This window comes from Netta rufina, assembly GCF_964035555.1.
Source record: "Netta rufina genome assembly, chromosome: 5".
Lineage (NCBI taxonomy): Eukaryota > Metazoa > Chordata > Aves > Anseriformes > Anatidae > Netta > Netta rufina.
This window is the reverse complement of record NC_140128.1, coordinates 48,328,901-48,353,566: the sequence shown is the minus strand read 5'-3', so window position 1 is coordinate 48,353,566 and position 24,666 is coordinate 48,328,901. Positions and strand designations below refer to the sequence as shown.

The 24,666-nt window shown below is 35.0% G+C and overlaps 1 protein-coding gene across 2 annotated transcripts in view; it reads left to right on the top strand.

Moving 5' to 3' along the window:
• The window catches only part of RPS6KA5 (ribosomal protein S6 kinase A5), a 75,775-nt gene extending 51,587 nt beyond the window's left edge, over nt 1–24,188 (top strand). For both annotated transcript variants that reach the window (XM_084287829.1, XM_084287830.1), the window contains 10 exons: nt 6,097–6,247; nt 8,235–8,396; nt 9,672–9,797; nt 10,522–10,655; nt 13,866–13,959; nt 15,033–15,203; nt 18,504–18,695; nt 19,320–19,479; nt 20,419–20,582; nt 21,596–24,188. In XM_084287829.1, the coding sequence (XP_084143955.1) occupies nt 6,097–6,247; nt 8,235–8,396; nt 9,672–9,797; nt 10,522–10,655; nt 13,866–13,959; nt 15,033–15,203; nt 18,504–18,695; nt 19,320–19,479; nt 20,419–20,582; nt 21,596–21,835 (1,594 nt within the window). In that variant the 3' untranslated portion in view covers nt 21,836–24,188. The remainder of the gene's footprint in view (nt 1–6,096; nt 6,248–8,234; nt 8,397–9,671; nt 9,798–10,521; nt 10,656–13,865; nt 13,960–15,032; nt 15,204–18,503; nt 18,696–19,319; nt 19,480–20,418; nt 20,583–21,595) is intronic.
• The last annotated feature ends 478 nt before the right edge of the window (nt 24,189–24,666 follow it).

Below are 24,666 nucleotides of genomic sequence, written 5' to 3'. Positions count from 1 at the left end.
CATCTTGATACTGAATACTAAATTAAATACTGAGACGTATTTAGCTGGAGAGATTTTTGTCTTTCTTGCTAGACCCCTCCATTGTATAAGTTTAAATTACCAGGATTTACCCTACTCCCACTTTTTTTTTTTTTTTTTTTTTTTTGTTAATGGGAATGTTTCTTTTGTTAGTATATGACATGAAACAAAGAACGTGATCCTTTCTAGACATACTTGCATATTTATAAGAAATTAGTATGAAACATGGAAATCAAGTAACCTATACCATTCTTGTGTTTTACATATAAACTTTTTAGATGCATGTTCTTCAGGATTTGATTGTCTTTTGGTAGGTTCTTCTCTGCTCTTGAATTTTATTTTTTTTTTAAATTTTTTGCTCTTATTTTTTTTTTCTCATAATTTATGGTTAAATTCAAAGATGAGAAACTGCAAGGCTGCCAGCATCCACTCTCTGATGGCTATTACTCTAATTTCTGACTGAAATTTTCTTGTGACAAGTTGACTGCCTTTTTTTCCAGGTATTGATGTTGTCCTTTGGTATGTTTTTATTCTAGTTGGTGTTCATACTATGTTTCTATGTACTCTACATTTGTATATACTGTACAACTTCTCTCCATGACTATCTTGGATCTTTCTAGTTTAATTTCCTCTCTAAACTGATAAAAAAAAAAAAATAAAAAAAAAATACAACCCTGAATTGCAGATAATGTCATCAGATATCTGTAGTTGCCAATGGTGTTGAAATCACTAGCACTGGCAAATTGGTACAAGCTTCTTTCTTGATAACAGAGTTACTCTAAACACAAATTATATTCCCTAACAGCAGGCTTAGAGAATTCAGCTTTCTCTTAGACACCAGCCCGGAAAGCATAAATTCTATAGTGTTTGGTTTTTGTAGGTTTAAGGAAACAATCTTGTTCTGGATGAATCCAGGTCCTTATCTTATTTTTACGTAGGGTGGGAAATAATCTCAGACATTTTTGTATAGAAAGTTTATTTCTGTGTGCGTCACAAAGGCTGTTAGATTTTAAACCAAAGTTTTGATGTGAAATATGTCTCCTATGAACAGTTTAGTTGTTCTGTCAGAAATAGTTGCTGTATGGTTTATACCTTTTTTACTCTATCTGATGAGAGATTGTGTTCACTTCTTTTGTCATACCTTTTGGACAGCACTGTGGACTTCTCTGTCATGGTGAGTGCTACTGAAGTGCATACTTCATTTTCCCTTATATTAAAAGCCTCTGTCTCTGAAGGTTCTTTTTGTTCACATTCTTGGTGTTATGGGTTACTAATCTTGTTAGATTTTTTTTTTCTCCACAGAACTATTCAAGTGTATGTCCATTTCAACTATCCCTTCTCCCCTTACTTCTCCCTTCTCCTCAAATCTTCCTTTCATTTTGGAGAATTCTGGACTTGCATTGCCACAGAGCTGTGAAAGGGCACCATCCTTCAAAAGTATAGACAGGTGTTGTGTTTGTTTTCACTTTAACTATGAGTGATTTGTAATTCTGGCTTGAAAGACAGATCCATTTCAGAATTCTGATTTTTGAGGGTCTTGTAATATGTACAGGTACTTAAAATGACTATGAAGTTTTTGGAGCATTATTTTGCTTCTGTGCAACAGTTTAGAAAATCTTATCAGCTTTGGAGTTATGAATAGATAGATATCTGTCTTTTTCCACTTGTGTACATCTATAAAATCTGTAGAAGCATGTGACACTGTTTTAGCATAATAACGCTAATTGGGGCCTATGTTCTTTATTTGACATAGTTTGTTAGAATTTATTTATGCTTCATAGAGGATGGCTAAAATTTGACTATCTGGTAGTTGATATAAGGATATTTTGTCTGCAGTTTTGCAAGAAACTATTTCTTCCTTAAACTGGAAAATGCATTGCAGGTATATACTAGGATGCCATTCTTTATTCTCTACCTGTAAAGACTCCAGTCATTACCAGATCTTTTCAAGGACAGAGCAGTTATTAAATTGAACTTCTGATTTGTGTGGTATCTTCTGGAATTTTGTCCTTGAAAGTGCTTAAAAACAAGTAGAACTTATAGCTACCTGCAGTGCGCAGCATGTCTACCCTTAGTTGGGAGTCCAGAGTCCAAGAAATGATAGGAGATACTGCAGTGATACTTTTCGAACAGGTAGCAAGCAATATGTAAGGAGATCTCTTCCACAAAAAGGAAACCATTTGATGCAAAATGTAGCGTGAATCACATCCCATCAGTGACTCTGCCTACAGATCAATTCAGCCTGTCAGTAAAGCAGGTAGTTTCAAGAAAGTTGTAACTATTCCATCAAAGTTTCTGACTTGGCTAATGCTTGCAAGAACTGGGGTGCACCGTTCCATCTGCTCTAAGGTGGTACAAAAGAATCTGACATTGGTAGTTCTGAGATGACAAGGCGTTCAGTAGAGTTGTTTTCAAACCTGCAGGTGAAAATTCTGCTTTGGAAGCTTGTCCCTCTACTCTTTAATAGGTTTACAGCTTGAGGTTGCTTTCTCTTATTCCCTGAGTATTAGGACTGGTATCTTTTTGGTGAAGCTTATGATACACAGTTACCAGGGCACCGGTGATAAACTATGGTAACCGTTCTAGCATAAACCTAGTGGGGCTCATGGTTAACTAGGTTGATTCTTTCAGTTTACCATGATGTAATTGTGTCCTTCACCTGTTGGAAATAAAACCATAAGCTTCATGTTTTGTGCTTTTGATATTTTATTATCATCACTTCCACAATCAGTTTCAGGCATCTGTTTTCAGCCTAATCACAGAGGAGGGTGAAAGGGAGTTTCTGTCTCATAATGACATATTTTTGTTGACCAAAATATTTTTTCCTTCGTCTATAAAATATTAGATTGACATATAATGCCTACCAGTTCCTAAATTTTTTCTTCTTTCTTTGTAAGTAGTTTTTTTTTTCTTTTCACTGTTAAGGTTTTAAACAAGTTACGTAGTTATGATTTCAAATAACAAATTGACGTTTGTTCAAGCATCTCATCTTCAGTGAGCTGTCAATAGCTTATGCTATACTTTTCAATATATCTACTGAGCGATACTTTGAATAGTTGTTTTTATAACATAGTTTATAGATTGGTCAATGTAATGCTAGAAGATAAGTAGATAAAATAGGACCAATTTGGAAATCTGACCTATTGGCCAATTGCCAATAGATGTTTTCATACTCTGACATAAATTTGATTTTCTCAACTATGCAATGGATCAGAATTATGATTAGTTAAGCTGTTTACAGAGATAACTAAAATGAAAGATCTAGAAAGTATCTTTCAGCTTCTGGCTAATGGCATATTTTTGCCTCTCCCCTCCACCAGTAGAACTAATATGCTCTCCTTGTTGGAAAAATCCCTATGACACTGTCTTCATGATGCCTTTATTGAGCACTGCAAGGGCATTCCTGCTTAAGTCCTTAAGACTATAATGCTAGAACAAAGGAGGTCAGAATCCTCTTCAAATTCTCTTCACACTGACATCTTAGTATAAGTCTTTGCCACATGGCTTTTGCATTTGTGGTTGGTTTTAAATACCCAGCCTCCTGTGGTAGGAAGTTTTCTTCAGCCAGCAAACATGTATCCCATCTCTGTTGCTTTAGTGAAGAGCAGGTAAGAAACCTGTGCTCGGTCTGTGTAGATTTTAATCTGGGAGATAGGAGAGACCAGTAGTGGCAAATCTGAATTTTTTCATACCAAAATCAGGCAGTTCCTGAGATGATTTGTCAGGCTCAGCAGCCTTTACTAACAGGTAAGGCTCTGAAGGATACTGAGGGAATGGCTCTGAAGATACTGATAAACCTCTAAGTGCTTCTTCTCTTTAAGGTGTCATTCCCCTACTGTATCTTCCACTGAAGATAAAACACTTCCTCCTCCTTCTTATCATTCATTAGCATCTCCTTCTCATTATCATGTATGTTCTTGGCCTACAGTACTGATGGGAGAGACTAATCAATATTCCTGGAAAACAATACCAGTAGGGTTAGCTCTTTGTTCAGCAGTTTGCCATAGAGAGGGATAAGATGACCAAGCAGTAATCATCTTCAAGCGCCTGGAAGCTTTTCAGTACAGCCAGAGTGCTCCCATCAGCAGGGTTAATCTCACCTCATCCCAATTTAGAGGGAACGTACTGGTCTAGGAGGAGCAGAAGGTACAGCATAGTAGTCCTCCAGCAGCTTTGACCACAGTAGCCACTTGGAATATTTAATTCCTCCTGCTTCCTTTGCCTACTGTTAGTGGACTGCTTAAGTATAAAGTGAAAAAGAGGATGGAAGTGATTCAGAAAAGAAAATTAAGGTTGATGCCAAAGGCCGTATCTCCCTTTCAGAAGCTCAGACATCCTAGCAAGGACCTTGATATCCTGGGCTTCCTTGTCTGAACACTTTATTGGCTACTGCTACACCCTCCAATGACTTACCTTTCAGCACAGCACTTCACTAAAGCCAGACTAATTGGTCTCCCTTTACTTAATTAAGCTATGTGATTAGTCTTCACCAATGTCTGCTTTCTTATGTGTTGATCCCATATGGTCTTTCTTTTCCGGCAGCTTGCTTTCTGTACTACTTACGGTGTATACAGCTTCACATATTTAAATTCTGTAACTCTAAGTAGTTCCTAGAACTTCTGAAGAAATCGGTATCGTTCTTCACTACTTTTGTAGTGTAATCCTATGAACTGGTTCAGAGCATCACTGCTATTTTACAGTACCAGTCAACTTCAAAAATGTTTCTGAAAGAATGTCACTAGCATGTATTCGGGCACTGGGACAGGCTCCCCAGGGAAGTGGTCACAGCACCAAGCCTGATTGACTTCCAGAAGTGTTTGGACAGCGCTGTCAGACATACTGCTTAATTTTTAGGTAGTCCTGTGTGGAGCCAGCAGTTGGACTCCATAATTCTTGGAGGTCCTTTCCAACTTCCGATATTCTGTGTTTCTATGAAATGCAGCTTACATGCAACCTGCTTGTACAGCATGGCAAATTGCTGCCTACTGTGTCCTAGCCTCCTTTGTAGTTCTTCATATGAAACACATTCTGTATCTTTGATTAATTTCGTTACTTATCTCTAAAACTTTTCCAGTCATAGTGCATCCTTGCAAGAGGAGGCCACAGGTACTGCACGCAGTATACCAAGTACGGACAAACCTTACATGCCATAAGTGTGTTTTCTATTTGTTCTCTTAATTTTCTAATAATTTGTAACATTGGAATTGTGGTTTTGACTGCTGTCAAGCATCAGGTTGATGTTTTTATGGAAGTGTCGTAGCTATATGTATTCGTTTGGATAGTAACACTAATGTATGTAGGAAGCTACATGGATTTTTGTCTCATGGATTAAGTTCCTTACGTAAACCAAAAATTAGTTGTCATTTTGATTGTCTTGCTTCATGGGAACTTCCTGTATTTCTTCATCATCTGTCCTTGCTCTTCAGGAACTTAAGAGATAATTTCTACTTACGCTACTCATTGCTCACCTTCCTTCCCAGATCAACTAGGAGCCTGTTCAACGGCACAGGTCCCAGCACAACACCCCTAAAATAGTACTTGTAATTCTTTCTGTTGCAAGAACTGACCATTTACTCGGATCCTCTGTTTTATGCCTTTGAACCAATCTATGCTAGGGCTGTTCTTAGCACCTTAATTTCCTTAAAAAACTGAGTTACTTTACTAAAAGCTTTCTGTAAATCCAAATGGTGATTGATATAATTGATCAAATCACTCTTGCCTACTTCTTGTTTAACTCCTCGTAAGAACTCTTAAGGAATCTGTGTGAAGGAACTTTCCTTTACAAAAGCCATGCTGACATCTTTCTGTTGGTGCTCGGCATTGTGCCAGTGAATTTGACCTTCTGTACTGCCTAATTTATCTTCCACAGGTGTCCTGTTTACATGTCTGTTTTTCCTCAGATATTCCTTAAAAAAAATAAAAATAATAATAATAGTTGGTCCACATTTGCCATCCTTCTATCTCCAGGTACCATAGATAATGGAATGTTAAGCACTGCCGATAGTATGGTAACTCTTAGATTTAATGTTTAACACATTAAGTAATCACCAAATAAATGTTATTTTGTTTGTTTTATAGGAGAATATTAAAAAGTGAGCCACCTTATCCACAAGAAATGAGTGCACTGTCTAAGGATATAATTCAGCGTCTTTTGATGAAAGACCCCAAGAAGAGATTAGGTTGTGGTCCAACTGATGCTGATGAAATCAAACAGCATCCCTTTTTCCAGGTAAAGAAAAAATAAATTTCCCCAAATACCGCTTACTCTGTGTTAATTTTTTTTGAAATCCATGTCTAAAGAAATTCCATTATTTTGGTAACAGAGTAGCTTACAGATGTATTAATTGCTTAAAGAATTTCATTGAAGTTAATAAGAAAATCCATGTACTTGTGTGTATGTTTTTTGTGCATGCTACAGCAAGGGCATAGTAGCTTTTTAATTTCTTCTGTATTTGTTTCTAACACCTATGTGAAGCAGCCAAAAGCTGTGCTAGTTAAACCAGAAGGTTTAATGGAAGAACTCTTCATTTATATGTTGTGTATTGTTTTTTTAAAAGAAAGATTGTGCTAATATTACTAGTGAATTTGAACATTGATTAATTTCACCATTGGTGATAAACTCTTCTGTGTTTTTGTTTGCCTAATCAACTGTACTGTCAGTTTTGGAGTATTTAAAGTTGGTATTATAAATTAGACCTTTAATTATCATAACATTTTGCTTGTGCAGTATGTTGGCTTTTTAACTTCTGAATTTCTTCTCATGTCTTCTGTATTTCATTCCTTTTATATAGGGTCTGACAAATATCCATAGAGTTAGCTTCCTTTATTCAGTGTTTGTTTTGGAAGATACGTATTTTCCTCACATAGCACTTCCTATTCTTGACTACATTTCAGTTCCATTCATTTATAGTAGTGGGGCCATCTACTAATGACCACCATATCAATGCTCTCTCTTTAGCCAATTATTTAAGTAAGAATCAAATCCAGAGGCATTATTATCGCAGGGCTTTTGGAAGCTGAGATTAGTAAATAGGGATAGGTATCAGGAATGAAAGTTGAATATACGGTGTACATGCAGTATGGCTTACAAGAATATAAGTGGTGTTTCCTCAGAAATAAAGGAAGAAATATAAGGGTAGTCACATCAGTTATTTGTCTCATCTCCATTGTTTACTAAATGTAGTAAAGGCTACATTTCTTTGTAGTCTTTTTATGAGAAATAAACATAAATTTGATCTTGCCTTTTCTTACCAAAGTTTTGGCAAGAAAAAATTGCCCAAATATGTTGATGAATGTTGAAACTTAGTCTCTGACGTCTTAGGTAAGACTCATTTGTGATATACACTATAGTGTTAATATCAGGTACTTTGTTGTTGGCAGAGGAGAAAATAGATTCATAGGGAAAAGTATAATCTTCTACCTTCAGTGGAATTAGACTGATGGGGGGGAAAAAAAGATGAGCTTTTAGGCATAGAGTCTTACATTTGCAATGTGTTTAGTGTTATTTCTGTCTTTTTTATGGGAGAGATTTTCAGGGTTGAGTTGTTTTGTTTTGTTTTTTTCCTGATCTGTAATGTTCTTGTTTTACCAATTCCTACTTTCAGCTGGGATGGTTTGAGTATTTATCTCCCTCTGGTGTATGTCAATTACGTTCTTTGGCTGAATGGATTTCTTTATGAGAATTACAGTATTGGAATCTCCACCTCAGGGGGGTTTGGATTTCCACAGCAAAGATTTCTGTCAAAATAGCTTGCTTTGTTACCGTAATTTTTAATTCCTCCCACCAATCAATATCTTCCATCAGGAAGAAAAAGAGTTTAAAAACAAACAAACAAACTCCTCCTCTCATGCTCCAGATTTTCTCGAATCACTGCTGTAAGAATGTTTCCCTGAGCTTTCTTACCAAGTTTATAGTGAAGCACAGTCTGAGATCACCACCATTTATATTAAAATAATAATATTTGTGTTCATTATTTTTATTATTGATGTATCTTAGGATATCTATAGACTGCTTTATTAAAATACAAAAAGAACGATCCTCTGAAGTACTTACTCTTGGAGAAAGATATTCACATCCATGAGACTCATAAAGTGTTGCATTTATCCTTGTATTTTGCAGAAATAATTGCAAATAAGGTGGTTAATTTTGGAGAAATTTAATATGTTTGAACATGCTATCTATTTGATTCAACCTTATTTTCTTGTTTTTGGTTTAGAATATAAACTGGGATGATTTAGCTGCCAAAAAAGTATCAGCTCCATTTAAACCAGTAATCAGAGATGAATTAGATGTCAGTAACTTTGCAGAAGAGTTTACGGAAATGGATCCAACGTATTCTCCTGCAGCAACCCCTCAGACTTCGGAAAGAATATTTCAGGTATTTTAAGAATTCATACTAATTTAAAAAAAAAAAAAAAAAGCAAAACAGGTATTAAACAATTCTGAGTATATAGCTGAATGTTTTTCCCACCTTCTAAATTATTGGGAATTATCTATGTAATTTCCAGTCTCAGTTCTCAGGTCTTTTTGTTCAGTGACTGCAAAATTAGAAAGCTGGAAACAGTTGTAGTGCAAACATAAAATTTCATGTCTCTCCATTCCCAGCTGAATGTCCTGCCAGCTGGACTAAAGTCAGTCTGTCCTTTATTGATTCTCCTTACCTTACAAGTCTTGTCACCTTGCCTCCATCAACCTGGGCTACCAGCCTCAGCAACAGCATGCAGTTTGCCTATGTTGATATTATTCTCTAGTTGAGGAACTCTGGGAACTGGGAACTAACTGCAGAATTGAAAGTAGGTCTTTCACTTCCTTTATAAGTGCTTTAATTACTAGACTATTAAATGCAGATCAGAAACAGAGCTTTCCTCACCACCTCCTTCATGCTGCTAAAGAACGATCCTTACTTGCTCTGCAGAGTCTGGATGTCAAATGAGTGAACTGCTCAAGTGCAGCCTTAAACTTGGAACCCAAACTGCAGAAGTGCACAGCAGTTCAGTGTTTTCTCTCCGCCCCTACCTTGTGCTTCATTATATTTTACTGTCATTTTTTTTAAGCAACTTAATGCTTGGTGTACAGGAAAACAGCAGAATACAGCATCATATTTTGGAAGTTTTAAGATTTGTACTGACTATAGGAAGCCTTTATGCATGTCATAATACTATCTGACTCATTCTGCAGTGGAAGTCACAGCTGTTCTTGTTGTGCCTAAACTGGGCAAATTGCTAACGTGAGCTTATTTTGTTTTACTGTTTAAGATGGTTTGTTGCTTATATCACAGCATAAAAACTGTTTCACATCTTAACTTATAGGTGTTCTGGGAAGCCAGCTGGTATGAATTATGAGCCTTTATCACTACTGCAAAAGAATTGAAACCGAGCCAGATCTTTAGCATTATTTCCTTGAGTTTTTGTATTGTTACTATTTTGTCTACAACTGTGGGGAATCATACAACCACTTCCAGAAAGACATCTGTTCACATTGAACACAGTAATAGCTACCCACCAATTAGCCAATTACAGTTTCTGTATTATGTTACGAACATTATGATTTCTTTCAAAAGTCTTTGGAAGCCTCTAATGTTTTATACGCAGTATTATCATTTGTGTGCAACAATTTCAAATTCTGTCCTTTTCTGATGTCTCTGATTTAATAGGGATATTCTTTCGTTGCACCTTCTATTTTGTTTAAACGCAATGCAGCTACAGTAGATCCTGTTCAGTTTTATGTTGGGGATGAAAGACCTGGAACCACAACTATTGCCAGAAGTGCTATGATGAAGGTAATAATAATATCAAGAGCTAAATTAATTTGGTTAACTTGGAACTGCATATAACTTTCAAAGCAGCAATCACAAGCTATGCCACAGATTACAAAACAGTCATTATGCATTTATCTGTTCTCTGTAATGGCTCCTCAGATGATCCAAGCATATAATTTGCATGTGGTACTATTAAGAAGTGGTTGAACTTTAGTCTGAAAAATGAGATGGTTGTCTAGTTTTCCAGAAGACTGAAATATAATAATAGTAGTAATTTGACTCCTGATAGTTCTTATTCATCTAACAATTGTAGATATTTTTGAAAGTACTTTAATTGTGTCAGAATTCCTTCTATGATGTATTTGCCCAAAAGTACATATAGTTGTGTGAATCCTTATAAGAACAGACACTATTGTGATGTCTTCAAACAAGCACGTAGTTTTGTGAATAAATGTATGTACGACCATCTTTGATCCTGTTTGTCTGAATATTTTGTACCTTAAGCTATTGTAGTACTAATACTTTGTTTAGTGACTGTTTTTTTAAAGTAAGATATAGTTTTTGATTGTTAAAATAAACTTTATGCATTTTATTAAATAGAAATTAAGCTTATATTTTATCAAAAAGAGAGCTCTTTTACAATTTTAAATGTAGATGAAAAATTCTCACAAAACTTTACTCTTTGTCTTTGACTGTGTATACTAAAAGTATTCTGCAGAACTAAATACAGACAGTTTCCTAACAGGACTCTCCATTTTTTCAACATTATGAACTGGATCTGAAAGAGAAACCATTGGGAGAAGGAAGTTTTTCCATTTGTCGAAAGTGCTTACACAAGAAAACTAGCCAAGAGTATGCAGTAAAAATAATTAGCAAAAGGTATAAATATTCTATAAGACCATAAAAATATTTTCTTTGCTTACTGTCACCTATGGATTAGAATAATGCTCGCTATATTTTTGAAGGTGGAAAAATAACGTTAAAATATCAATTCTGAAGAATCTCAAGAAACATATAGTAGTAACCTTTAAAAATTCTTTTTTAAAGAGCCTTTTGAAATAAAATGTTATTTTTTGCTGGGGAGGACATGAGAAGAAGAGGGCTTTTCTGGTTCATAGTTGTACTCTACCTGTGTTTTCCCCAGGTTTGCTTCAAACCAGAGAAAGGTGTAAGTTCCTCTTGTCTTTAGACCTAAGTAAACTGTAGGTTTATGCTAGTTCCCTTTTCTAGGCAGTCCAACTGATTTTCTAGGCCATGGTTTTTAAGAAGTATCTATAGTTTGGTTTCCCTTGGATCTAATTAATTTGTGTGTGTGTGTGTATGCATGCACATGCGAACGCGTGTGTGTGTAAAATGTAATTAGACCATCAAGTTTTACATTACATCTGTTTCCTGGATGTTCTGAAGAGGACACCACAATGGAGAGGCAGCTGTCTCACTTTGCTCAGGGGGACCATCTGGTACTCTTCCAGAATAGATTCTTCTGGCAGTTTCTGCCCAGAGAAAAATAAAGACAAAGGGTTCTTTGAGGATTGGATGGGTTTTTAGCTTCATTTTGCTCAATATTCATTATTAAATATGTCCCTAGCATGTTGTACAGTGCTGGCAGAAAAGGGAAGGGAAAAGCGTAAATGTTCTACCATCAGAATGAGAGTTCACAGGGATCTCTTCCTCCAAGACATTTGGCTGTACCTCTGTTTTTCTAGAGCCTAGAAGTAACTGTCCACCAGACTTAAGTGTTTGTTCACATGTTTTTTGAATGGGATAAGGGCGTGTGAGCAAGCATTCTAAGGTCTTCTGTGATTTATGGTGACATAGTCAAAAGTATTAGTGGAACCTACAGAGAGACTCAAATGACCAGGCACTAGCAGTGGGATTCAGTTCCTTAAACACAGGCATCAATCTAGTGCCATTTTAGCATCCATTGGTGTCCTATGAGTCCTCCAATTTGCATCAGTCTGGTGACTGCTACTAAACCTTTATGTAGATGTCTTCATGGCTGGTGTCTTCCAGGCTCTCCTATGCTTAGGTAACTGAATCCTATTATAGGTATGTATTTTATTCACCCTGTCAACTTCATTAATCAGAATTTCACTCGTTACACTGGGACCTTAGACAATCAGTATGCAGTAGACACCTACATTAGGTATTTTAATTCAAGCATCTGCCTTGTGTCTACATTCAGATTTTTTTTTTCTGTGGTGCAGGCGGAACTGCAGATCAGTATTCCCATCTCATCTTAAGGAGAAATCCATCTTAAATAATGGATTTATTGTTCCTAGATAAGAGTTAGCAAACTAGTATTGACTTCTGTCATAGATGTGAGCTTTTAGGAATGACATCCCAAAGTGATATTAAAAGCTTTTTTGCTCTTTCTCCTTCATCTTGGTGGACCAGGCTAAATGAAGGTAAGAAGTGGTCTGCGTAAAAAAGACTTTTTCAAGACTAAAGGCTGTGAGTCATTCAGAGCATGTTTATGTAGTATTTAGAGGTAGCAATAAACCTACACACTGAGTAAGTTGGCACAAACCAGCACAGAATGAGAAGCTGTTAAACAGTGAATAATACTGCTCTGAGGACCACAGTAGTAATTCTTGCTAATAGGAAAAGCATGCTGAGTTTTTACTAACTTTTTTGCCTCAGTCAGACAGTCTTTTAATCCTACCCATTAAAGATACCAAAAAATTGGATCCTACACATGGGCAAACCTTCTCATGGTACTTGGGATGAAAGCTAAGATCAAGAGTTCCTCTGTGTTTTTGCTTTTAGTACTGCTGGATCTGCCGCCATACAACAATTTGATTTTTTTTTCCTGTTTTTCTGAAGCCCCATGAAACAATGGATTCCTGTACACTTGCTTGAGTTACTGTTTCAGAGCTCCTGTTGATTTTTCATAATATTGTCTGTCTACAAATCTGAGGTGGTAACTATTTATAGAGAAGAGATATTCAGAAAAATCTAGGCACAAATTTCAAAGGTTTATGTTCATGATATTGAGCCTTTTTTTCTCTGTTTCCCAGTCCACCCTCTCATAGTATTTTCTCTAGGAGGAAAAGATTATCTGAGACAGTTTTCGATTTTCTTAAGGAGCTGAAATCATTTTAAGTTTAAACAACAAAATCAACAGAGGAACAGCTTAGTTCACTCCTGGATTATATGAAGTCCACAAAAACCCAGCTTTTTCTCGTACAAAATTCTCATCACAGTTCTGGTCTGAATTAGAAAAACAATTTTTATGAAACCAGAAATGCAGAACATGTGGTGAGAGAGATTCTGTCTGTGTTATTCGTAAGACCATTCACCTAAGCAGTACAAGATTAGCCTTTTTTAGTTAGTAGGAAAGAGTTTTGGCAAAAATTTTCATGCATTCTTGGTCCACACTAAATCAACATATTTATTAGAGAAAAACAAATTATTCTCCTCAGTCACCATTCATGTAGTTTTTATGAAGTTCACCACATTATTCTAGGGGTGATGGGGGGGGGGGACACGACTATAGATATTTAAGTACCTAAAAAAAATTGTGAATTGATTTTTGCTTTGGAGCAAGTCTCTTATCTGTTCCATTTTGGATTTTTCAATCCACATATTTAGGGTTTCATATGTATAACACAGTTCCTATATAGATGATGATGCTGCTTTTTTCCTAGTAGGAGCTCATAGTTTCCCTAGAACTGTGGCAGCATTAGTCTTCTGTAAGAATGGAAAGTGTTGGGCCAATAATTTGAATCTTCAGGATATAGCTGAGCTAACACATTTGTAGGAACAGAGGTGAAGTCAAATTGCCCTGGACTAAGGGAAAGGTTTGTTTTAGATAGAAACTATTTTGTAATACCATTTCAGCTTTTGCTGTAGTAAGTTACAGTTGCATCAAAAACATTGTCTGATTTGGGTGTGGTTTTTCTTATGTCCTAACTTGCAGGGTTATGTGGAGAATTTTGCTCTGCTTACGTTGAATATGGTTTTAATTGCGTTCAAGCAGTTGTAATGTTCAAAAATCTGGATTGCAAACAATTAAATAGGTGTAACACTTTGAATGTGCAATTTGCTCAGTAAAATTGGTACAAAATGTTTGCTCAATTTTTCCAGAATGGAAGCCAACACCCAGAGAGAAATAACAGCTCTGAAACTCTGCGAGGGACACCCCAATGTAGTGAAGTTACATGAAATTTATCATGACCAGGTATTGTGAAGAAACTGTAATCACTATTTGCCAAACATATTGCCTTGTGATTTCCCAAGTACTTTTAGGAGTTAAGCATAATGTTATTGTGTAGGCATCTTTTTTCCTAGAGCTTTTATCTAATTCCAAAGATGAAGCAACAGTTCTGCATTCAAGGGAACCATCATTTACTTTTGCACATCAAAATGTATTTGAAAGATTGAGTCATGGATTCTGTTTCTGGTTCTGTCATTGGTCTACATAGTTAGTCATCCTACAATATATTCATGGAACTGTTTCCATATCTATAAAACTGAGATACCTACTCACTTTTCCTGAAGGTGTCATGAATCTTAAAATATTTGTGAAGCTATTTGGAAATCTGCAGTATAACCTTTAATGATAAGGAAGCCTTTTTTTGGCATTTATTTAGTATAGTGCAAGTACACGTATGTAGGATAAGGAACTTTTTTCACGTGTATTTGGGTAAAACAGCTATATTTGGTAACATGTTTAAAAAAAAAAAGTTCAGGTTGTTCTGAGAATAAATAGGCTACTCTCAACCAGCAAACCATTGTATTTTTATTTGCTCATGGTAATTTCCAGATTTTATCATCCTGATTACTCAGGTGCACAATATTCTGAAGTCCAGAACTGATCAGAATTTTTTAGTTATAACATTTCTGCAGTTTATGTCTGAGAAAGTTCCATTTTTTTTCTTTCTCTAGTATCAGTCTAATCAAATTATGTATTAGTAGTCTTGCTGCTTTCTGTATACAGAGCTATCTTTCTGTTCTTTAATACGTAAATACTGTGCACCTTCTGTTCATGAAGTTTTTTTTTTTTTGACCTCTTGACCTCTTCCCAGAGCTTTTTTTCCTTGGCTTGCAAATATTACATTTGTTACTGTCATTCGGGGGAAGGAAATGCTAGTGATGATCGCGTGCCGTTTGAGAATGCTAACTCCACTTTCCATTCCTCATAAAGCCTTCTGAGAAGTCTGCTATTTGTTTAATATCAAGACATTTGAATTGCAGTTGATGTGTGCTAATGTGTGAATTTCTAACATCCCAAGTTTTTCTTTATTGTTCTAGCTTCACACTTTTCTAGTAATGGAATTGCTGAAGGGAGGAGAATTGCTTGAACGTATTCAGAAGAAGCAGCATTTCAGTGAGACAGAAGCCAGTCATATTATGCGCAGACTTGTTTCAGCAGTGAGCCATATGCACGATGTAGGAGTAGTCCACAGAGATCTGAAACCAGAGGTATAGTGACTTTCTGACACATTTTGGCCTTAAGTTATTACACTTTTCTACTTTTTTTTTTTTTTAATAAACAGTTATTGTTTTTACTTAGCAAATTCTGTAGGTATTTTTTTGTTCATAATAAAGGTAACTGTTACAAAGCATTTTAAATTTTGTAAACAATTAACACTGGAATGTGTTCGAAAACATTCCTTGTCTATTTGTGGACAGTTTTTACTAGTAGTAAGTATATACTTACAGTAAAAAGCAGTTCACAAGAAGAGCTAGGGAGGTTGATTGCTTTGTCTGTACATTTCTACCTTCTGTTTGATCTTCATTCCCCTTTTGGGGCTTCTTTTGGATGCACCTACAAGACCCATCATATCCTCCCACTTAAGCACAACATGAATCACAAGCTAACACAGCCAACTAATGGAGATGTGTGATGTGAGTTCAGTGAATTAAGCAGTTTCTCTAAAGAAACAATTATATTATTTAATATGTATTTTTCAGTAATTAATTGTTACGAGCTTTCGTAGTATTTTTACTGTGCTGCAGCATCTTGCCTTCCAGACAATTCAGTTTACTATATTACGATTGACCACTGGCTTTATTCTGCTTCTTGGAGCCAACATTTGCTCTTTCTACTGTTTTTCTTTGCCACCAATGGTCTTAGATAGGTGTTAGGTTTCTTTAGTCCAGGAATGGTGTAGATTCATGTTAGTTTGTCCAGTAAGGATGTTATATTGTATTGATATTGTAATACTTCAGGAAATAACTGTCAGTCTGCCTTTTAAAATGATCCACCATTCCTACTGATGCTTCATCCTCTTGTAACACAGCTTCTTGTGTTCTAAACACTGCTTCTGGTATATTACAAACTTGCCTCTCTTATAGTAATTCAAAATCAACATGTAAAGAAGACTTCCGGATGTTGTTATTAGAGTGTTTTTTGAAAATCAGTCCAAAACCTGTGTATTTGAAGGTATCTCTTTAGTGGAGTCTGTGTAATAAGTAAGCAATGAAATAAAAAGGGCTACTATGAAATTCCATTGTGTCAGTTGAAAACATGTCTCTTAGAAAGAATTTCTTTGCTCACACCATAAAGAAAACAGCTTTTGAAACAAGTCATTGTTGAATGGACAAAAAATAAAAATGCTTTTTCTCATCTTCTAATTTTACTGGTATTGCCAGCTTAAAAGGCCAAGTTCTATAAAGCAGGGTTTCAGCTGCATCATAAATTCAGCAGTCTTCAATTCTACATCATGTTAAAGAACAGAAGCCTGGGAAGTCAGTGTAATGAAGGGTTATTTAGCAAACAACTTGCAGGATGCATTGCTTCCACTGAGCCTCCACAGAGCTGGACTCAACCAGCCTGTCTACTTCCTGCTCGTTGTTTTGAAAGTTACTATTTTAGGTTCAGACATGAACTTAGTATGGGATATGCAGGCATCCCAATATAGATGCGGTTAGTGCATCTTTCTGTTAAAAGATATATAGAAAATTATGTTGCTCTTGTTGAAAAGTACTGGATAGGAAAAAAAATCAGGGAATACACACAAAAAAAATAAAAAAAAATATTCATACAGCATATGTGACCATTTGGAGGAATGATCAGTAGAGGAATTTGGGGATTGGTTCTTTGAAGTTACCATTGATCTGTGAGTTGGGGTCCAAAGATATTAGAAAATATACATCAAGACAGATCTAATGTTTACATGTCCTTAAACTATATACGGACTATAGCTTTAAGTGTGGGTGTTTGAGAAACATGCTATATTTACCTAATCAACAGAACAGTCAACCCAAATTAGGACATTTGGACTGTAACTTTCTTTCTGTACATAACCAATTTCATTTTCAGCTCAAGAATGGAGGTCTTTTTAAAACAATGTTATTGAAATTCTTCGTTTATTTATTGGCTATATGCCTTCACCATTGAAAAAAAGATGATTGTATTAATTACCTATCCTCATTGTCTTAATATTTTTGCTGTCTACCTTCAGATACATTTTTGCACAACATTTTAGTATGGAAAATTGACTTTTCTGATTGTGAGTTAACCTATAACAACAGTACAGAATGAAAAAATACTGTTTTATAGCAACTGTTACCTCTTATACATAATGGATACTCTCAGGTTTTCCGTATTGATCTGCTTGCGGTCTAGCAATCATTTTTTTCCCTTCATGGAGAGTTTAAAATTAATTATTTTGTATTCAGTCATTCACTTTTTGTATTACAGAATTACATAAGGCTGTAGGATTTCTTATACTGAGACTTTCCTTAGCATTGCATAGATCAAACTGTGAAGGTAACAGCAAATTTTTGCTCCTCTCTCTTCTCTCAAAAGTTCAATGGGAGTTAGAAATCAGTAACTTCATCTTGGCCTCAGCCAGTTTCCTGAAGACTTAGCTTCACTCTTGGATCTTTCTTGAGAAATATACAGAGAGAAAAGAATAGATTGCCTTAAATACTCTTCTGAACTGACAGTTTGTCTTTCGTCAAGTCTGTGATGCCACGTTCCGGCTGTTAGGCTGAAATTTTCAGGACCAGCTGTACTAAAGTTTCATTTCCTTGGTGTGAGGAGTAGGCTTGGCTTGAGATTACTCTGTTTGGTGACCTTCTGTGCTTAAATGGCATTGATCCCAAGTCTCACAGAAAACTTATCTCTGTTGCTTTTGAGATTCATGCCAGACAGCTGTTGATACACAACTGAGCAATTGATGCACTTTCTAGTCCTCTGTCCTTCGCTTTCAAATTATTATTTTGGATTTCTGTGCTCTTGTGGTAATATGACTTCAGCACGTTACCACTTGAGGACCAAAGACCTTTCAGTCCCAAGACAAGGCATGTACCAAGAATTCCACTTACAAGAAAGCTGTCATTCACAATATGCCAGAAGGAAGGGGAAGCTGAAGAAAATTTCTCTTTGTGGAAAAGACAGTTGTTCATTTCAAGCTTTTGTCTTTGAAACTTCTGTTTCAAAGGCTGTTTAGTGTGTTGTCTTTGCTTTTTTTTCTTGTCAATGTTCCACAAATTATTTTTCCCATTGGTCTCTGCTAAATACTCATTTTCATTAATACTCCCAGGCAGAACTATTCTAACTTGCAGATACACAGGAGGCAAATCTACACATTGTGTTTTCTTATATCCCAGAGTACCGTTATTTGTACTTTTCCATTTTTTCCAGTGTTTCCCAGTGCCTATTTACATAATGAGATTTTTTTTTTTTAGTAATAGATGTAGAATAGAAGTAACTGTTGTGTTCTAAACAATTTTCTAACCAGTGCTAGTATTGATTTTGTATTTGCTTTTCAGAATTTATTGTTTACAGATGAAAGCGATAATTCAGAAATAAAAATAATTGATTTTGGCTTTGCTCGTTTAAAACCACCTGATAATCAGCCTCTGAAGACTCCATGTTTTACTCTACATTATGCTGCCCCAGAGCTCTTGAATCACAATGGTTATGATGAATCCTGTGACCTCTGGAGTTTGGGGGTCATTCTGGTAAGTGATTGGGTTTTTAAAATTATAATGTTATTGTATGGGTTTACTTTTTATTGAAATGCAAAGGACTTGATGCAGTTTCAGAATTGAATTGGATAGATGATGCATTTGAGTGAGATGAAGATACTGCTGCACAAACAATAGGTTCCAAAGACAGATATTTTCAAGGGGTGGAGGCGTGTCGTTTATTTGTTTTGTTTTGTTTTGTTTTTTTCCTAAGCAGTAAATTAAATTCAACATTTCTGTGTATGGAAAAACAGTCTGGTTCTTAGAAATATTCTTGTTAAGAGATTTTGCAGGCATCCATATAACCTTCTGAGATTTTCAGTTTAGAGAAGGAGTCAGTCTGCATTCTGATTTACAGAAAAATTATTTTCTATAAAAGTAACCTGGGTAGAAATACCATCATGTTTTGATTATAGTTTCCTGAAACTTATGATTGCTTTTTTTTTTCTAACAAGGGCTCCAGAGAAAGTCTTGCTTGTTTTAAATTTTTTATAGCCTTGAGGATGCGGAAGTTTTATTGTATAGCACTGGTGATGCTGTACAGACAACAGCAACTGCATATTTAGGGTTGTCAATAAACATATGGTGTTTGTTAATATTATTTTGTTCTTATGACAGTATACAATGCTATCAGGACAGGTACCATTTCAGTCTCAAGATAAAAGTTTGACATGTACTAGTGCATTGGAAATTATGAAAAAAATTAAAAAGGGAGAATTTTCCTTTGAAGGAGAAGCTTGGAAAAATGTTTCTGAGGAGGCCAAGGAATTAATTCAAGGTATGTATTTACAAATTCTTCATGCATCTTCTATTTCCAGCTGCAAAGATAAGATTTAGAGAGCTGTACAGTATCTGGATGCTCTGCCTAACCTGACAGAATAGTATCCACAGCTTGAGCTATGTACTTACCCCAATGCTGATAGTTCAGCATTTGCATTTCTTGGGGTTGGAAATAACTGAAGAGCTTTAAAGAGAGTGAAGCCATTTTAAAACATGTTTAAAAGCAGAATCTTTCTTTTTTTTTTTTTCTTTTATTTTTGGTTTTGTAAACCACAATATTTTAAAATGTTTTAAAAGGTGAGCTTTTTCAGAACACAAATGCATTGCTATTGTCTTTTCTTTGGACTATGTTTTTATGTGAGTTTACTAAGGCTTCTGAATTGCTGAGCTGCTTTGCTTGCATTTGCTGTATGTTCCCTTTCAGCATTCTGGGCATCTAATTAGGTTTTAGATATGAGATAGACACCATTCTTAATTCTACTAAGGTGAAGTTCTGAATTTGTACAGAAGCAGGCTTGGAAGGATTTTTTCTGCCAAAAATGTAGGCGTCTCCAGATTCAAACGTAAGTGGATCATGCTGAGGATGTGGATCATTCTGAGTGCTACTCAGAATGTTCTGAGTGTTACTCAGAATGTGGATCATTCTGAGGGTTACTGTCTTGAATTTCATCCTAGGCAGGTTCTAAGTGAACAAATCCTTTTGTAGTTCTGAGTTCACATGACAAGGAACATGAGTTATCAATCCAGGAGCAATTTCTTGCATTTAATGATTATTCTGGAATGGGTGATTGTTTAACATTCAGTGAACTTTATCTAGGATAAATATTGGCATATCTAGGATAAATGTTGTCGTGACTTCATTATCCAAGTCACATGTTATCTGTTAAAAGGGGATAAATAGCTCACAAATGAAGAGAATGTAATGTATTTCTACTAGGACTTCTAACAGTGGATCCAAACAAAAGAATTAAAATGTCCAGCCTGAGATACAATGAATGGCTTCAGGATGGTAGCCAGCTGTCATCCAACCCTCTAATGACTCCTGATAACTTAGGCTCTTCAGGGGCTGCCGTGCATACATACGTCAAAGCCACTTTTCATGTAAGTTCTAAGAAGTCTTATATCGTGTCCTTAAATTTTGTACTGTGTTGTTTGGTATGTTTTTTTCTTTCTTAAAGATATGTATTTGTCCTTATAATTCAGTGATTACCTATAACTGCATTTTTTTTTGTCTTCTCCAAACATTTATGAGTGAGTACAGTGAAAACATGAATGATGAGGCAAGAATAAATTTCTTGGAGACATTTACATGTATACTAATGAGGTTTCAGGGTTTGAGAGGCAGATGTTCATGAAATATCTATATTAATACTCTATTTCTTAGAGAAATGTATTAAAAGGTCTTCCAGAATTGTAGAAAAGAGAAGAAACTTTCTATTTAACGTAAGTCACTCTTGGAATTTTTGATCTTGTGATTACAAAGTCAGTGTCATATTTTTTGAATATACTTATTTCATATTTTTAATTTCATGGATACCTTTTTAGTAGCCTTGCTTACCCATCAATACCTATTTATTTTAAAAAGTTCAAATTGCAACTGTATTAAACAAACATAGTATTGATTCTCATTATTCCTTCTACAGAAAATAAACTGAAACTGAGCATATTTGTAATGAAATACTGGTATACACATTACCAAGAAGAGAAAAAGAAAATAATAGTTTTTTTTTGTTTGTTTGTTTTTTTGAGAGGTCCCAATATAGCAAAATTATTTGGGCTGAAGGAAAAAAGTGTAATTAAAATAAGTGTAGTTTCTGAAAAATGTAGTCTTAATACAGTTTAAGTCATAAAAATACTTCTAAATGTAAAAGAACGAGGACAGGAAGAAGTTAACAATGTCATGTATTATTCAAGTACAGTATGATGAATTGGGTCTTAGATACATGCAAAGGCCAGTGAAATTATTGTTGTAGCTAAAATAATAATTAGTAGGAATCTGTCAAGAAATTACAGTGTATCTTATAACTTACCATAGAGCATTCATGATAACCTATGAGCCATTAAATGTCTTAAACCTCTTAAAAAGCTTAGAATTACCTTTTATTTTTAAACAGGCCTTTAACAAGTACAAAAGGGAAGGATTTTGTCTCCAGAATGTTGACAAGGCACCTCTTGCAAAGAGAAGGAAAATGAAAAAAACAAGTACAAGCACAGAGACACGTAGCAGCTCCAGTGAAAGTTCACATTCTTCTTCCTCGCATTCTCATGGTAAAACTACACCTACAAAGACACTGCAGCCAACAAACCCTACAGACAGCAATAACCCAGAAACCATCTTCCAGTTCTCTGACTGAAAAGCAGAGAATATCGTCTTGAAGATTTACACAGTTATAAACTTGGTAGTACCTTTATTGTCTTCTCCCACCCTTCCTCCCTGTGGCTTACAGGCTACAGAAATGTCTGTCGCTTTAAAAATGTATTTCAATCATACCTTTTTAGCTTTGTATTTCAATACATTTTTTTAGCATTAAGTTTGGTATCACTGGATATGGTATAATGCTATTATACAATCAACATTGTATTCTCTTAGGGATAAATTACTAGTGTGCAGTCAAGCTCATGTTAAAGAGCTATGCTGCTCTTGGTACAGCTTGGAGGAAAACTGTTTCTCAGTGTCAGAATCTTTGTCCCGGTTTCTTCCCCACTATTGAAAGAAAGAAAAACTCTGTAAAACATATAGAACTCTTGGATCTTCAACTTTTGCCCAGCTGTGTGAAGAATGTCACAGCATTTGATTCTTCCTGCACCTAAGGAATCATTGGTACAATGCACCAAAGCAGTATAGTACTTCAAAGCCTCTTAAATTTGTGATTACATTCTATCCCATTTATTTGAATTTTAATAACAAAATGAAGTGTTATGCAACTCTTATGTTGTTTTGAAAAGTTACTCCATATATCTTGTTTTAAACAACTGAGAATATGTCTTAGATTTTTTTTTTTATTTATTTAATTTTTAAAAACCATCTAGGGTAAAAGTTGTCTGATAAGGTGAGGTGTCTAGTACTGTGATACAGTAATTTTTATTTCTACTTTTTGAAGTTATTAACTTTTAAAATGTTTTACAGATTCTAAAATGTAATGATAGAAAGTGAAATTTCATATTGAATGTTTGGAAAATGGTCACGTGTTAAAATATCTATTTCAAGAATTAACTATAATTTATATTTTCTTTTTATATTTACACAATAATTTTAAAATACTGAGATTTTTTTAAAGATACAAAAACTCCAGTTTCAACATTTGTTATTATAGGGTCCATACAAATATATATCAAGTTATTTGAATTTTGCATTGTGCAAATACAGCAGTTTAATAGTGACTGTAAAATATTAGAATATATGTTTTCTTTTTTGCACTTTATAACATCAAAATGAGATGTTTTATAATAAAGTGCACTCAGATTTCTCTTCCTACAAGGTGCTGAGCACTGTTTTATGTGGTTGAATGACCTGAAGTCTACCTTATTTGGTGGTTGTGGTCATTGTGAAGGAGAATTCTGTACTTTGCAGGAGTGAATCCCTGTATATTATCCGCTGTTTTCATTCCTTACTTAAAACTGCAAAGCTCTTTCTATCTTGCTTTTACATTGTATATAACAAATACTAGACCTGGGCACCTTGTGTAGTGTAGATGTTAACAACTTATGCACTGGGAATACTAAAGGGAAATTATATTGAACACTGTGCTTCACAACTTGTTCACTGTGGTGTTCTACAGTGAAGTATTTCCTACTGTGATAGTATAGTATGTACATAACTGTTTGGAATCATAAATGTGACTTACAGAAACATCAGCATAAACTTTTAAATCAGCATATTTTATAAATTTATGGCGAGCCCTTTTATTGCTCGTATTCTCAATGACTAGAGATAACTTAAGTGCTAAAGAAGACTCCAGTTTTGCAAATGCTTACACTTGTAAGTTTCCACTGAAGTCAAAGAGAGTCCTTGTATAAAGTTAATCAAATGCCTAAATTTGTGTGATGGAAGACTAATTGACATGGGGATTTTGTTAACAGCTTGTTCTACCTTGAAGGAAACTAATCCAAACCCTATGCAAAAAGGTTATAGGAATTGTTTATATCCGTGGTTTTATTTATAGAATTACATCAGATATCAGTATTGACAAATACAATACATCCATGTTTACAGGGATTGTGTGTATCAAAACAAGGCTTTAAAGCCCAACATGTTTGTTCTGTGTTTCTTTAATATTAATAATGGCATTCTGAGGTTTTGGAATTGCTCATGTGAAATAGTTTACTACTTTCTTGATGTGAATGTCAACAGTAATTGCAGCATTAATTTCAGGTTGATGTGAATATTGAGATTTGCACTGTTTATGTAGAAGTAGTATATTTAAAGATCAATATATGTGCTAATAACACAACCAATTTTAAGTGGCCAATGTTAAAATATTGAAAAATAATTGTCAATGTAATATATTCAGGTTTGCTTTCTGAATGCTCTCTTTGGAAGTGATCTCAATAGTGAACATGGCTCATTTGTAAAAGAATACTTTCCCTCTCCCCAATAAACTTGCTGTAAATACAAAAAACAATCCACAATACTTGTTATGCAGACAGTACAAGTCAATTGGGGTGGGAAGAGAAGGTTGTTTTTAAAGTTTGCACTTTGAGGAGTTCTTGGAATTTATTATCCTCATAGCGAGGACAACAAAAAAGCAATGTTGGGATTTGATTTCATCCAAGTGTAAGAAACCTTTGGCTACCAAATAGTTTTGGAATATTGTGACCCATCTAAAATGACTTTTTAAACATAATACGTAATCATTTGTTTCCCTCTTGGGAAGTTTAAGCTGATGCCTGACAAACTGATGAAATGAGAAAAAGGAATGTTCACACAAGATAATTGCTGGAGATGTTGGCTGTATTGTCAGGTGTTTTTTTTTCACACAGGTTTTGAGAGACGGTTTTGAAGCTAAAATTATTTGTATACAGCACTTGCATCAAGGACAACTTTTTCTCAAGAATATTTCTATTTCCTCTTTGTGGTCTAATGGTAGTTATTAAATAAAAATTTAAAAACAGGTAAATTCTTTTTGGCCTGGGTTAAAAAAAGGATCATTCTTTTTGGCCTGGGTAAGTACATTTAGGTGTTGTC